Source organism: Patagioenas fasciata, chromosome 14 (assembly GCF_037038585.1).
Source record: "Patagioenas fasciata isolate bPatFas1 chromosome 14, bPatFas1.hap1, whole genome shotgun sequence".
NCBI classification, from domain to species: domain Eukaryota; kingdom Metazoa; phylum Chordata; class Aves; order Columbiformes; family Columbidae; genus Patagioenas; species Patagioenas fasciata.
The window spans coordinates 19,800,159-19,814,466 of NC_092533.1; the positions used below are offsets into that span (position 1 = coordinate 19,800,159).

At 50.9% G+C, this 14,308-nt stretch overlaps 1 protein-coding gene across 1 annotated transcript; it reads left to right on the top strand.

The window, feature by feature from the left end:
• Positions 1–620: 620 nt before the first annotated feature.
• On the top strand, positions 621–8,561 carry LOC139829091 (glutamine-rich protein 2-like). The gene is made up of 4 exons (XM_071814577.1): positions 621–748; positions 957–1,034; positions 1,319–1,483; positions 8,556–8,561. Exons 1-4 carry the CDS (start codon positions 662–664, stop codon positions 8,559–8,561), a joined length of 336 nt encoding a protein of 111 aa, XP_071670678.1. The 5' UTR covers positions 621–661.
• The last annotated feature ends 5,747 nt before the right edge of the window (positions 8,562–14,308 follow it).

The window sequence follows — 14,308 nt, forward strand, 5'->3', positions numbered from 1 at the left end:
CCACCCTGCTGTGACACAGCCTGAGACATCTCTCTGCAAAGGTCAGAGGTGCAGAAATCATCCAGGAGCCAAGCTTCCAACAGACATTTGTAGTGGCAGAGCCGCCCCCCTGCCCCGGGGGGATGGGGTTGTCCCCAGCCTGGCTGAGAGGTGAAGCCAGAGGCAAAAGAAACTGAAGGAGCACCATTAGAAGGTAATAATGAGTGAGCAATCACTGAACACATGCGTGCAGAGGGCTGGACAGTACATGCAGCCTATCATGTTATTGTATAGCACGAGTTACAACCAATCACATTGTTGTAAGGCGTGTGGACAGGGCAGCTTTGCTATAAAGCCAGCCCGGTCCGACAATAAAGCGAACTCTGTGAACATCCCATTGGTGTGTCAGGTTCCGTGTCTCGCATGGAAAAAGCAACATTTCTGCTTTGCTGTAACGTGGGGGAGCCCCTCGCTGCCCCCCTAATTGGCTTGTGGGAGTCAGCAGCGTGGAAGGGAGTTAAAGCCTTGGAGCAAATGTCCTGCTTGCACTGAGAGCCCGCGGCCACCAGCCAAAATACCCTGGGTCTGTCCCCGTGGGGCAGCCACCCCCTGGCTCAGCACCGCCTTGTCCTCTTAGTCCCTGCAGCAGGACGAGCAGCTCAAGTGCCTCCAGGCCAGCATCATGCAGCTCCAAAAGGACTACGAGAAGTTCAGCTCGGCCCTTGCAAACCTCCAGCAGGATGGCCAGCAGGAGCAGAAGGACATCAAGGTGGGTGGCTGTAACCTGCAGGCAGAGCCCAGGCTGGGACCCCAAGGGATCTGTCCCCCTGCCACCCTGCTCGCAGCCCTGCACAGCTTCCCGATGCCTTTCCTGGAGGTTTCTGATGGGGTGGGGAGGGGAGGCAGAGGGTGCTCGGCTGGCCGAGGGGCAGCTCCGACCCTGCCGTGGTGTCACGGGCTGCTGTCTGCCTTGGGAGGCTCTGTCCCAGGCCCTGGAGAGGCTCAAGAAGCAGAAAGCAGACAAGGAGCAGCTGCTGGTGCTGGGAATCGATGAGGTAGGGGCTCACGGGGCCCTGGTGCCAGCCAAGGGTGTCCCGGGCAGGGTGACAAATGCCCCTTGTCCCTTGGGTGCTGGCTGGCAGAACCAGCCAGGGGGAGGGAGGATTTCCAGCCCGGCTGCGGGTCCCTTGCCAGGTCCCTCTGTGACCCCGAGTGCCTTTGGCTGGTGGGAGCAACCCCACGGGGGTGATGGGGTGAACAGGGCCACGTAGCCACTTCTCCCTCTCGCGTTGTCCCTGGATCCTGTCCCCACCGCTCTCCTGCCTTTCCCCGTTGCTAGAAAGCAGACAAAGCCGCCCTGGCTGACAAAGTCAGTCGCAGCCAGTTTGAGGCGTGCGAGGAGCGGCTGAACAAGGCGATGGAGGAGGTGACGAGCCGGGTGATGGGCCAGGAGGAGGGCTGGCACCGGTTCCAGAAAGAGCTGCAGAGACAGATGGACTACAAGGTGAGGGCTCGTCCCCTCCACGCAGAACTGGCACCTTGGGGGCCTGGCAGCCTGAGGCAGCATCCTTGCAAGGGTGCCCCCTCCCGGCTGTCCCCCTGGGGACCGCCATGTCCCATCCTGGGGTAGATGGCTGAGGGTGTCACCTGTCCACAGCTGGACCGCCGGGAGCTGGGGGCGTTCCGGGAGCAGCAGGAGGAGCGGTGGAAGAGCCTCAGCGGGCAGCTCCAGAAGGCGCTGCAGCCAGAGCGTGACGATGCCGCTGGGATTAGGAAGTGAGTGCGATGGGGACAGCGGTACCTTTGGCAGTGCCGGCCCTGTTCCTGCTGGCTGTCCCAGCTCGTGCCGCTGTGGTACCCTGGCGTGGGAGCCGTGTGGGCAACGCCCCTGGGGATGCTGAGCAAGTGGCTGTGCCTTGTGCTCCTGCCAGCTGCAGCTTCCCAGTGATGGAGGGGGCACAATGAGGGGACACGTGTGGGAGGAGCCCTCCCGAACCAATCTTGGGGGGTGGGTGCAGAGGCTTTTTGTGGCAGGGGACGGTGTGCAGGTGGGGCTGTGCCCCCCAGGAGCTCCCCAGCCCTTTTCTCCCCTCTCCAGGCAGCTGCTGCCTGGTTTCCATTGCCTGTCCTGCGACCGGCCCCTCCACATGCTGGCGTCTGTATTAGCAATCAGGACACATAACCATGGGCGTAGTTATATGCGGTGCTTTATTTCAGCGCTGGGAAACCAGGGGTTCGCACCCAAAACTGGCTTCCATCGTCAGTTTAGGTTACACAGTATTTATGCAGTCCATTCACATACATATTCATATATTCATTAGGATCATTAGAATATGTAACAGTTGCTCAACATTTATTGCAACATCGATTGCAACACCTTGGAACTACTTTGATCATGCGCAGTGTCCTCTGGTGGTCTTTCAGGGGGTCTTCAGGATGAAGTAAGTAGTCTTCATCGCCTCTGTCCTTTTCACCTTTTGATGCGGCACATGCGCACTACTCTATAATTGCACAACTGCTGACTAGCTTAATTTCCAGAGGTACTGTATATATTTCTCCTCATTCTAAGCATATTTGGGCTAAGATAAACGCTAGGTTGATAAGATAAAGGTATGCTCAATTCCCTTATTAGGTAAAACACGGTATGCAAAGGTTGAATCAGCCTGGTACCCATCCCAGAAAAGAACACCTTGTAAAATTGATCCTGTTAGTCTCCTATTAAGATTGACTGTATTGACTGTATTAGTATAATCCCCTATAAAATTGATTCTGTCTCTAACATGTCCCCCCTTTGAGAATGCTTTTCTATTCTTAGACAATGCATTCTCACCTTAATCAACTATTTCGATTATTCTTCATAAGCTGGAGGGTTTTCGAATACAGGATTATCATAATTCCTGCTCAAGACACTAAAAATGCGATCACTTGTTTGACTAAGTACACGCCTAATACCTACATACAATAAGCAAAGAAGCACAATCACAATTTCAAGTACCACTACACTTTCTAGTAGTGAATGTACCCATCCTCCCAAGTTTAAGCCAAATGTATTCAACAGAGCGCCTATCCAGCTCTGTTCTGCATCCTGCTTTTCTTTTTGCAGCTCCATCTCTGTTTGGGTCAGTTGGGAAATGTCCTTCTCAACTTCTGAAGTTATGTTTGGAATATGGATGCAGCAATGATCAATTCTGTCTTTCAAATATCCACAGACACCATTTTCTTTCAGTAACATTATGTCGAGTGCCATTCTATTCTGCAAGGTCATTTTAGTCGTAGCCTGTAATTGTATATTAAGTTCCCGAAAACCCTTTTTAGTTATTCTAGCCAATCGATCCATTTGCCCAATCAATTTATCAATCATTTCTCTATTTCTGTAGGCCGCAATTGGTGCAAAGAAAGATTCTAGTGCCCAGCCAAATTTAACACTGCTTGATGGTTCGTGCCACACATCTTCATCTACCTCTCGTTTGTGCCTAACCTGTAGAAGTTCTTGCCTATTTTTCAAGGGTGACTTTTTCCAAATAGGACATAGGGTCGGCAGTCCCAGAGTAATTTCCCTTACTGGTCCTCCTATTGGTAGGTGAGTTGTCCAGGTCCCATCACTTAAGGCCCAAACCAGATGTCCCACACTACCTATAACGCCTCTACAATCAATTTTATCTCCATCAATGCCTATTTTGGTTGCTTCCTTTGGATCCAATTGTTTCTGACAAATGCAACCTGCAATTGTTGCAACTTTAATGATGGACAGAGGTATTTCTTTTACATCTGTCTGGCAGGTTATTACTTGTGAACAATTCCACCATGGTACTGTTGTTCCTCCTGTTACATTGGACCACCGTACACACCATGGAAATGCTTCACTATATTGGTATTGTTGTACAATACTCAGTGTCCACATGTTATTCCATGATTCAGTTATATTTTTGCTATTTTGATCTTTGCATTCCCAGTAAGTCCGTTCAACCTTTTCATTTACCGTCTCTTTGGTCCAGCTTTCATAGGTGCACTTGGTTTTCCACCCAGCACCTGAACCAAGTTTTCCTCTGAGTCTCATACAATCTTCTATTGTCATTACTTCTGTCTGGGGTCCGCTTTTTACCCATCGCTCAGTTGGGACTTCTTCTATTCTAGTGTGAGATTCACATGCTATTTTACTAGTTTTATTTACTTCTGGTAAGGTGGTAGATATTACTCCCCACTGTATTGGATCTTCAGCCGATTTTGGAATTGGAAGGCAAGCAGTGATGCTACTGGTATTCTGGGTCAATGCAAAATCTCGAATTAGCCCTATCATCAGATTCTCTGCCTGATTCTGTACGCTTTGTACTACCTGTGGCACCTGGGTACTTTCATTATTGTTTACTGCTCTTCGTGGCCTAATTTGCAATCCCATTTGAATTGTCCCATTTTCCCACCGTTTATCAGAGGCCTTGTGGAATAGAGTGGCACTTCCCCCTCCAATTTTCAAAAGTACAAACACTCTAACCAAAATCACAATTCGGTAATGAAAACCAGACATTATTGCGATGTAATCTTGAGCGTGGTAGGACCCACTATCTGCGATTTCCACAGTCTTGGAACTCTTTTCACTCGGGTATAATGTATCCAGGAGTCTACTCCAGCAACTTTGACTGCAGTGAATGTAGTCAGGAGTACTTGATAGGGTCCGTCCCCGCGCTCTTTTAAGGGTTCTTCATTCCAGGTTCTTATATACACCGTGTCTCCAGGCTCTATATCATGTACCGGATTCTCGAGCGCTAGTGGGCGATTCCACACTAGTGCGGATCTGAGTCGATTCAATGTCCTGCCAAGAGACAACACATAATTGTGCAAGTCCTGATTACCTTTCACATGTACCTCTGGGTTTGGGTCTGGTGCTTCATATGGTTTGCCATACAAAATCTCGTATGAACTTACTGACATCCCACTCCTAGGTTTAATCCTAATGCGCAGCAATGCTATTGGCAAGGCCTGAGGCCATTGAATTTTTGCTTCCTGACAGATCTTGCTAAGTTGCCTTTTTAGAGTTTGATTCATTTTCTCCACTTGCCCACTAGACTGGGGTCTCCATGGGGTATGTAACTCCCATTTAATTCCCAAACATCTGCCGATTTCTTTTACTAATTGTGCCACAAAGTGTGGTCCCCTATCGGAAGATATCCCCAGTGGTACCCCAAATCTAGGTATTATTTCCTTTAGTAACCATTTTACAGTTTCTTTTGCTTGGTTGGTGCAACAAGGGAAAGCTTCTGGCCATCCTGAAAAGGTATCTACCCCAACTAGTATATACCTGAATCCTCGGGTTCTGGGGAGCTCTACATAATCTATTTGCCAATAATCCCCAGGTTGTACACCTGTCTTAATTTTCCCCATTTCTATTTTTCTTCTTACAAAAGGATTGTTTTTCAAGCAAATTTCACACTTAGCTGTAATAGACTTTGCCATTGTTAACATCTGGACCGAGATAATTTGTTTTCTTAGGTAAGCTACCAATGCTTCTGCACCCCAGTGACACTTCTGTTGTTCCGTCTGAAGTATTCCTCTCATAATAGTGGTTGGTACCACAACTTGTCCGTTGGTGGTTACATACCACCCAGAATTATTTTTGCTGGCTCTTACTAGACTTGCCAATTTTTCATCTTCTGTAGAATATTTAGGTGGTTCTGAAGGTAATAAATCAATTGCTCTTACCTTCTGGGAGACAAGGCCCACCATTGTTCTTACTTGCCGTGCTACTGACCGAGCTGTTTGATCAGCAAGCCGATTTCCTTCGATGATTTTTGATGTTCCACTTTGATGAGCTTTACAGTGCATTACAGCAACTTGTGATGGCTTTTGAATGGTCTTAAGCAGGTTCAGTATCTCCTCCTGGTACTTCATGTTTGTTCCTTGTGAAGAGAGCAGTCCCCGCTCTTTCCAAAGGGCTCCATGCACATGAACAACTCCGAAAGCATATTTTGAATCAGTCCATATATTAACTTTCTTGTTTTCGCTGAGTTCCAATGCTCTGGTTAAGGCGATTAACTCCGCTTTTTGTGCTGAGGTGTTTGATGGTAAGGGCTTAGCCTCAATTACTGTCTTGGCAGTAGTGATGGCATGTCCTGCATACCGCATTCCGTTCTCCACAAAGCTACTGCCATCAGTAAAGAGTTCCCAGTCAGTTTCTGCCAGCGGAGTGTCTTTCAAATCAGGGCGACTTGCGTGGGTATATTCGATGACTTCCACGCAATCATGTTCCAGGTCTCCTTCTTCAGTACCTGCACCCAAAAACTCAGCAGGGTTCATTAGGTTAGTAGTTTTTAGAATAACATCATCTTGTTCTGTCAGAATTACCTGGTATTTCATCATTCTGCTTGCGGAAAGCCAATGGCCCCCCTTTTGTTCCAGTACTGTTGTCACCATATGGGATACAAAGACTTCTATCCTTTTTCCCATAGTTAGTTTTTGGACCTCCTGGATCAGTATTACTGTAGCAGCTACCGCCCGTAAGCACGCCGGCCACCCAGCACTTACCGGATCTAGCTGTTTAGAAAAATAGCTGACAGGTTTTTTCCAAGATCCCAGTCGTTGGGTTAATACCCCCAAGGCAAGTCTTTGTCGCTCATGTACAAACAACTGAAAATCTTTGCTCAAGTCTGGCAGACCCAAGGCAGGTGCCTGCATCAAAGTTTGTTTCAATTTCTGGAAAGCCTCTCATTGTGGCTTTCCCCACACTGAGGTCTTATTCTTCTGTGCCTCATATAAAGGTTTGGCAATAAGTCCATAGTCCATGATCCAGAGCCTGCACCATCCTGTCATTCCTAAAAAGGATCTTAATTCATGTAAGTTTCGTGGTTCTGAAATAGCACAGATAGCATGCACACGGTTTGTGTTTTCTGCTGTCCTTGAGAAAGCTCGCATCCTAAATAAATCACAGTCTCGGATACAATTTGAGCTTTATTTTTCGATACTTTGTACCCATTCATTCCCAATTGGTTCAGTATTTCAATCGTTACCTGGATGCAGAGTTCTCGCGTCTCAGTCGCGATCAAAATGTCGTCTACGTATTGTAGCAACAGGTACCGTTGTCGAGGGATTATGATGTGGCCTTTCGTAGTCCATTCCTCGAGTTCCTTAGACAACTGATTTCCAAAAATAGTTGGGCTATTCTTGAATCCTTGCGGAAGACGTGTCCAGGTTAACTGAGTTTTCCTTCCATTGTGTGGATTTTCCCATTCAAAGGCAAACAATTTTTTGCTTTCCTGGTCGAGGGGTATGCAGAAGAAGGCATCTTTTAAATCAAGTACAGTAAACCATTTATATTTCTCCTTCACAGATGTTAACAAGGTATATGGGTTTACAAATACCGGATAAATGTCCTTAGTGATCTGGTTTACAGCCCGCAAATCTTGGACTAATCGGTAACTACCATCAGGCTTCTTTACTGGAAAAGTTGGAGTATTATATTCTGATTCACATTCCTCTAGAATTCCATACCTCAAAAATTTTTCAATTAGAGGCACTATTCCTAACCTAGCTTCTAGTTTCAGTGGGTACTGCCTCAACTGTACTGGCTTGGCATCTCCCTTCAGTTCCACTTTAACGGGCTGGGCCGTTTTCGATTTCCCAGGTATGTCAGTCGCCCATACCGTGGGGATCACTGCCTCCTCCACAGCTTGTGGTACCTCTGCTACTGGATTTTCTTTTAACAGCAAAACTTGTCCTACCTTAGATTCTGGAATTTTCATTACCAGGTTTCCATTCTCAAATGTTATTACAGCATCCAATTTGGTCAATAAGTCCCGTCCTAAAAGGGAAACTGGACAATCTGGAACATATAAGAACTCATGGGTTAACTCCTTTTCTCCAAAACACAGATCTAAGGGTTGTAGGAATGGCTGTACTTCTTCCTTCCCTGTGGCACCAACAATCGTTGTCTTTTTATTACTTACTGTTCCCTGTAAAGAATTTAGCACAGAATAAGTAGCCCCTGTGTCCACCAAAAATCTCACATCCTGATCCCCCACTTGTATCGTCACCAGGGGTTCCTTACTCTGGGTATCTGTTTCTGTGTTGCCATATAGTCAGCTGTTGTTATTATACTCCCCCAACACCATAGTTTGTATTGCATTTCCTGCTGCGCTTGGTACCCGACCCGTAGGACCCGGACGAGTCAGGCATTCATTTTTCCAGTGTCCTCCCTCCTTACAATAAGCACATTGATTTATACCAAGCTTTACAACAGGCCTCAGAGGAGTTCCCTGAACATTCCGAAAACCGCGCCCTCGGCCGCCTCTAGCTCCCCTGCCGCGGGCTTCCATTCCTATTCCCCTGCCTTGCTCTTGGACCAGAGCCAACAAGTCTTGCTGAGAACGCCTCGACTGCTCCTTTTCTCTATTATTATAAACTTTCCAGGCTGTTTCTAACATAACATCCAGATCTCGCAATTGTGCCCCCTCCAGTTTCTGTAATTTCTTCCAAATATCATCCTGAGACTCCCCCAAAAAGATCAAAGCCAACTGGACCCTTGCTTGTTCCATTTCAATATCTAAATCCATATATCTTTTTGCAGTTTCCTTCAATCTTTCTAAAAGGGCTGAAGGGGAATTCATTCTTTTCCTGCCTAACATTATACAATTTTGACCAATTCATTTGTTTTGGCATAGCAGTCTGAACACCAATTAATAACCAGTCCTGATACCTCCGGAGGCGAAGCTGACCAGCCCCAGTATTATAATCCCACTGGGGTTCCTCTTTTGGGAAATTCTCATCAACATTACCGCCCACAGCCCCATTCCGAATATCCTCTCTTACTTTATCTCTTCCTACCCGTATAACCATATCTTTTTCTGTAGAATCCATTAATGTGTCAAGAATCACCTGCAAATCATCCCAATCGGGATTCTGCGTTTTAATTATCATCTTAATTATGCTTGCAAGCTTGTCTGGGTTTTCCCGGTAAGGACCAGCTGATTGTTTCCAAATCATTAGATCTCCTGGTGAAAATGGGACTTTTACATAAACTGGTTCTCCCCCCACTCCTACCGCCTGTCTCAAGGGTGCTATTACATTTGACGGTTCACCCGCCTGTCTCAAGGGTGCTATTACATTTGACGGTTCACCCCCGTTTTGGGCTTCCTTTTCTCTGTTCCTAGTTCTGTGGGATATTGGTGTAGTTGCTACTCCTTTTACTCCGGTTGCTGCCCCCTCATCCCCACTGGAATCGATATTACTTTCAGTAAGACGCACAGGTGCCGAGGGTTTAAGGGGTTTAGGTGCAGAGGGTTCAATTTCTGAAGGCGCAACGTCTAAACACGGCAGATCTGAAGCGTTGCCGCGGCTGCTCTCTACTGCCAAACACGTTATGCGTTTCTTTTCCACCGTACAGCCCGTACATTTATCATTAATACCGCTCCTCTGGACTAACATTAACCCACATTCCTTTGTCCAGTCCTGTTTTTGTTCAAGATAGAAAAAGAGATCCACATACTGTACTTCATCCCATTTACCTTCCCTTTGACAAAACCTCATTAATTCAACAATAGTTCCATGTTCTAAAGTACCCTCCGGTGGCCAACGTACTTCATTAGGCAAGTCATATTCAGGCCACCAGTGAGTACACTATTCAATTAATTTCTTTTTACTCATAGATTGTCCAAATCCAGCCTCCTTCCAATGTTTCAACAAACAATCTAATGGTGACATCTTTGTACCACACATACCAACACAAAAGAGTAACGCAGAGACGGGTTAATACAGAAAGATAACACACGGATAACTTTGAAATCACCAGTCTCAACAGCGAACACAGGTCAAATTACCAGAACGATGATCTGTATTCACTGTTGAAACCGGCGACCCCAGACAACCAGATAAATAACCAGACCAAGTGGTGAGCCTGAATAACACAAATAACAGACCAGGTGTGCACAAATAACCAGACCCTAGGTGCACGCAGATAACCAGACAGGCAAAACCAGAACCAGATAACCAGATACCAGATGCCGAACCTGCAGAGGTTTCCCTCTGTCTAACGGACGGCTGCCTAGGCAATACCTCGGGAGCTCCCTGCCCAACCGAGCGTGGCTTTCGCCGCATCTGACTGGCAGGCTACCGGATGCCTGACCAGCAGGCTACAGGACCAGAACAGAACCAGACCAGATGGGTACCCAATAATCCAGGTAAAACAACAGATAAAGCACCTTCTTACCAATCAGAGGTCCGTTGTGAGCAGCAGAGAGCCGGTCGCGTCCGACGCACTCCCCAAGAATACCTCGGTGCTAGCCAGAGCAGGATCGAGACGCGAGCCGTCTCAGCAATGCCCGCGAGGTCCCATCTGGGTTGCCAAAATGTTAGCAATCAGGACACATAACCACGGGCGTAGTTATATGCGGTGCTTTATTTCAGCGCTGGGAAACCAGGGGTTCGCACCCAAAACTGGCTTCCATCGTCAGTTTAGGTTACACAGTATTTATGCAGTCCATTCACATACATATTCATATATTCATTAGGATCATTAGAATATGTAACAGTTGCTCAACATTTATTGCAACATCGATTGCAACACCTTGGAACTACTTTGATCATGCGCAGTGTCCTCTGGTGGTCTTTCAGGGGGTCTTCAGGATGAAGTAAGTAGTCTTCATCGCCTCTGTCCTTTTCACCTTTTGATGCGGCACATGCGCACTACTCTATAATTGCACAACTGCTGACTAGCTTAATTTCCAGAGGTACTGTATATATTTCTCCTCATTCTAAGCATATTTGGGCTAAGATAAACGCTAGGTTGATAAGATAAAGGTATGCTCAATTCCCTTATTAGGTAAAACACGGTATGCAAAGGTTGAATCAGCCTGGTACCCATCCCAGAAAAGAACATCTTGTAAAATCGATCCTGTTAGTCTCCTATTAAGATTGACTGTATTGATGGTATTAGTATAATCCCCTATAAAATTGATTCTATCTCTAACACCTGGACTGTGAGTAACTGCCCCCTGACCCCTCCCTGGCGTCGAGTGACACATGGGGTGCCACCTGCCAGGCACTGAGCACCCCGTGTCCTGTCCCACAGGGAGCGGACGGGCGAGTGCAGGTACCCCACTGTTCCGCGGAGCTGCGGGGGCCCACACACCCTCACGCCCCCGCGCTCCCAGCCCCAACCACCCAGCACCCCACGGCTGTCCCCATCCGGCCCCCGCAGCCCCAACAAGGTAGGGATGACGGAGGTGGGGAGGGGGATGCTGAGCCTGCGGGGGGAATCTATCCGTGCCTCAGTTTCCCCAGGGAGAGCTGGCTGGGGGAGGGTTGCTGGGGGATGCGGAGTGGGGCCCCGTGTTTGGGTCACACGCTCTCCCCTTCCCAGAAGGACGCGATGCAGCTTTCGGGCCAGGACGGCACTGATGGGAACCGGCAGGACGAGCAGCTCTCCATGATGGAGGGCTCTCAGCTGCCCACAATGCCAAGGGCCACCCCAGACACCACGACCTCGAGGAGCCGGCCAGGTATGGCCCTGTCAGGGCACCGGGGGGCAGAGGACACCCTGCTGTCTGGGGGGACGGGTCTGTGCCCGCAGCTGGGCAGGGCGGGATGGGAGTCTGGGGTCTGGGCTGGGATGTGGGGGCAGCACGGGCTGCTGGGGCAGCCGCTCCTCGTGGTGGAGCTGGAGGGAGCTGGGGGGACATGGGGGGTGGTGCTGGCAGTGTGGGACAACAGCCTGTGTGCTTCAGGGTGGGGGAAGGACCCTGTTTCTGGGTGTCTGTGGCTGACCCTGCCCCTCGCCCCCAGGCACCCCCTCCTCGCTGCTCTCGGCCGTGCTGCTGCACCAACCAGTCCCGTCTCCCAGGCGCTTCACCCTGGCACCGAGTCTGCTGCCGCCCATCCAGCCCCCCCGCAGTGAATCACTCCCTGACAGCCGGGCAGGACAGGGGTCCCGGCCCCGGTCCCAACGCCCCGGGCGCTGAGCAGGCAGCGGCTCCAATAAATGGCGATGGGCAACCAAGCGCTGGTGTGATCTGAGTGGGGGTCCCTGGGGCAGGACGGCAGAAAGCCCCGCTGTGTTTGCTTTTCAGGAGAAAAATAAGCGCTAAAAAGGCACTTTGGGGGTGCCCAGGTGGATCCGGTGGTACCCAGGGCCCCCCCAGAGGGAGCACTGGCAGCAAACCGGTGGGCACCAGGGCAGAGCCAGCAAAGGCCCATCCTGCACCCCGGGTGAGGCTGAGGTGTCCATGGGCTTCAGAAACACCCCCTGGGACTAACTGGGGGGACGGGGTGAGGGGGTAACCAGGGGGCTGTGCAAGAAGCCGGGCTGACTGTCGGCAGCCGGAGGAGGGGAGCGCTTTGCTCTGGGTCGGGGGACCCAGAACTGGGGGGACGCAGCAGCTCCGCGCCCCGCCCCGGGGTGCCCACAGCCCCATGTCGCAGCACTTTGCAGCCGCAGGAAAGCGCCCGGCACTTCCGGTTGACGGGCGCTCTGGTCATGCCCACAGCCCTCGGCTGACAGACGGGGCCCTCGTTTAATGAAACGCCTGGGAGCAGAGAAGCTTCTGGAGCACTGACTGTATACGGGCCCAGCTCGGATTCCCTTGGGCTTGACAAGGAGGCTGTGGGACCTTCCGGCGGTTTCGGTGCGGGGCTGTGGGCGGAGCGTTGTCCTCAGACTGCGGACCCTGCGGGAGCTCCCCGGGCAGAGCCCCCCCCGCCCCGCCGGCCGGTGGTTGTGTCTGCTGGGGACCCTGCGGAGCCGCCAGCTTTCGTGAGTGGGGATGTGCCTTTGGAATTGTCATTCAAAGGGTAGATGAGCACAGCTCGGCTTCAGCCAGGACGCCTCTGTGCCTTTAGTTTTTGTTTTTCCCTCACCTTCCCTTTCGTGCGGAGCGGCCCGGCCCGGGACGGGGGGGTGTGGGTGTGTGTGCTGAGGGAACACCTCGCACCCAGCAGCCTGCTCCGTGCCGCTGCTCCTTGTCCCTGCATTTATATACGATACACAAATATAAAGCAAACGGGGGGGGTGCGTGGGAGCAGGAGCGGCTGGGGGCTCCTGGGCCGGGCCTGACGCCTGCAGCGCCTCAAGCTTTCCCGCTCACGTCGTGCCGCCATCTTCGGCGCGGGCAGTGAAGCCGCCGCACTGAGGCCGTGCCCCGTGCCGCCGGGGAGGAGGGGAGCTGGTCGCTCTGGGAGCCGCTCTTGGGAAGCGGGCGGCGCACCCCGCTGAGGAGGGGGAGTTAACGTCCTTCAAGTCCTCCTCCTTGGGTACCGGTGCCATTCGGGCGGTGGCTGATGAGGTGTCTGTCGCGGGGCGGGGAGAGCGCGGCCGCTGTGCCCTCACGGTCTCTCACGCAGACAGGACAGCGGCCGCATGGAGCAGTGCTCCAGCCCCTGGCGGAGCTCGCGTGGCTGGGTGAGGGGATGGGACCCCCCCTCCAGTCTCGCTGCCTGCCAGGGAACCCCCTTCCCCTTTTCCAAACCTCCCGTTCCCCCTCAGCTCAATCCCCCTTTCCCAGGCAGAGGGAACCCGTTCTCTGCCCGGCCACCCCCATCTTGGGGTCACTTGTCCCTGGTTCCTGAGGTTCCGCCGAGTGGGCGTGGGGCGAGTTTGGGTCGGGCTGAGCCGAGGCCCGGCTCCTGGGGGGATGCTCTGCAGGGAACACCCCCCACCCCAGGAACACTGCTGCTCCGGTTTATTTTCATATTTCCCGCGCCTAGCACTGCGCCCCAGCAGTGAACCAGCAGACTGCAGGCACCAAAGGGATCTCCTCCTCCTCCCCACCCCTTAAGGGGCGGTGATCACTGCAGGAGTAAGAAAAGGATACTGCAGGAGTAAGAAAAGGATGCTGCAGGAGCTGGGGTTGCCTTCTACATCTGTTGTTTCTCGCTTCAGAGCTGCGCCGGGGCTGCAGGACTCTCTGGCTGTGATGGTGAGCGGAAACAACTTTACAACCTGTAAAGTCATAAAACTTCCCAACTCACAAGGTTATAAAGCAGGTATGTTCATTTCGACGTTGGGCGCAAGGGGGATTGTTCCACCATTCATGCGCAACTTCTAACAATATGAGGTGTGTTTAAATACAGTAAGGTGTTATGTATTCATAATGACCCCAGGAACACCTCTACATATTCATAACCTTTCCCGCTTCTTATTAAAATGAGTCCCAGGTGATCATTTCCATAGTCTCCTCCTTGACCCCTCCCTGTTGCACCTGCACAGTGCCATCTGGTGGTCTTGAGGAGGGGTCTTTGGATGAAGGCTCCTTCAGCCTCGTCACAGTGACCTCTTTACCTTTGGCTCATTATGTTGAATGGACTGGAACCCAAGCTGCCAAGTCGATTGAAATCAGACTGATTCCCCCCT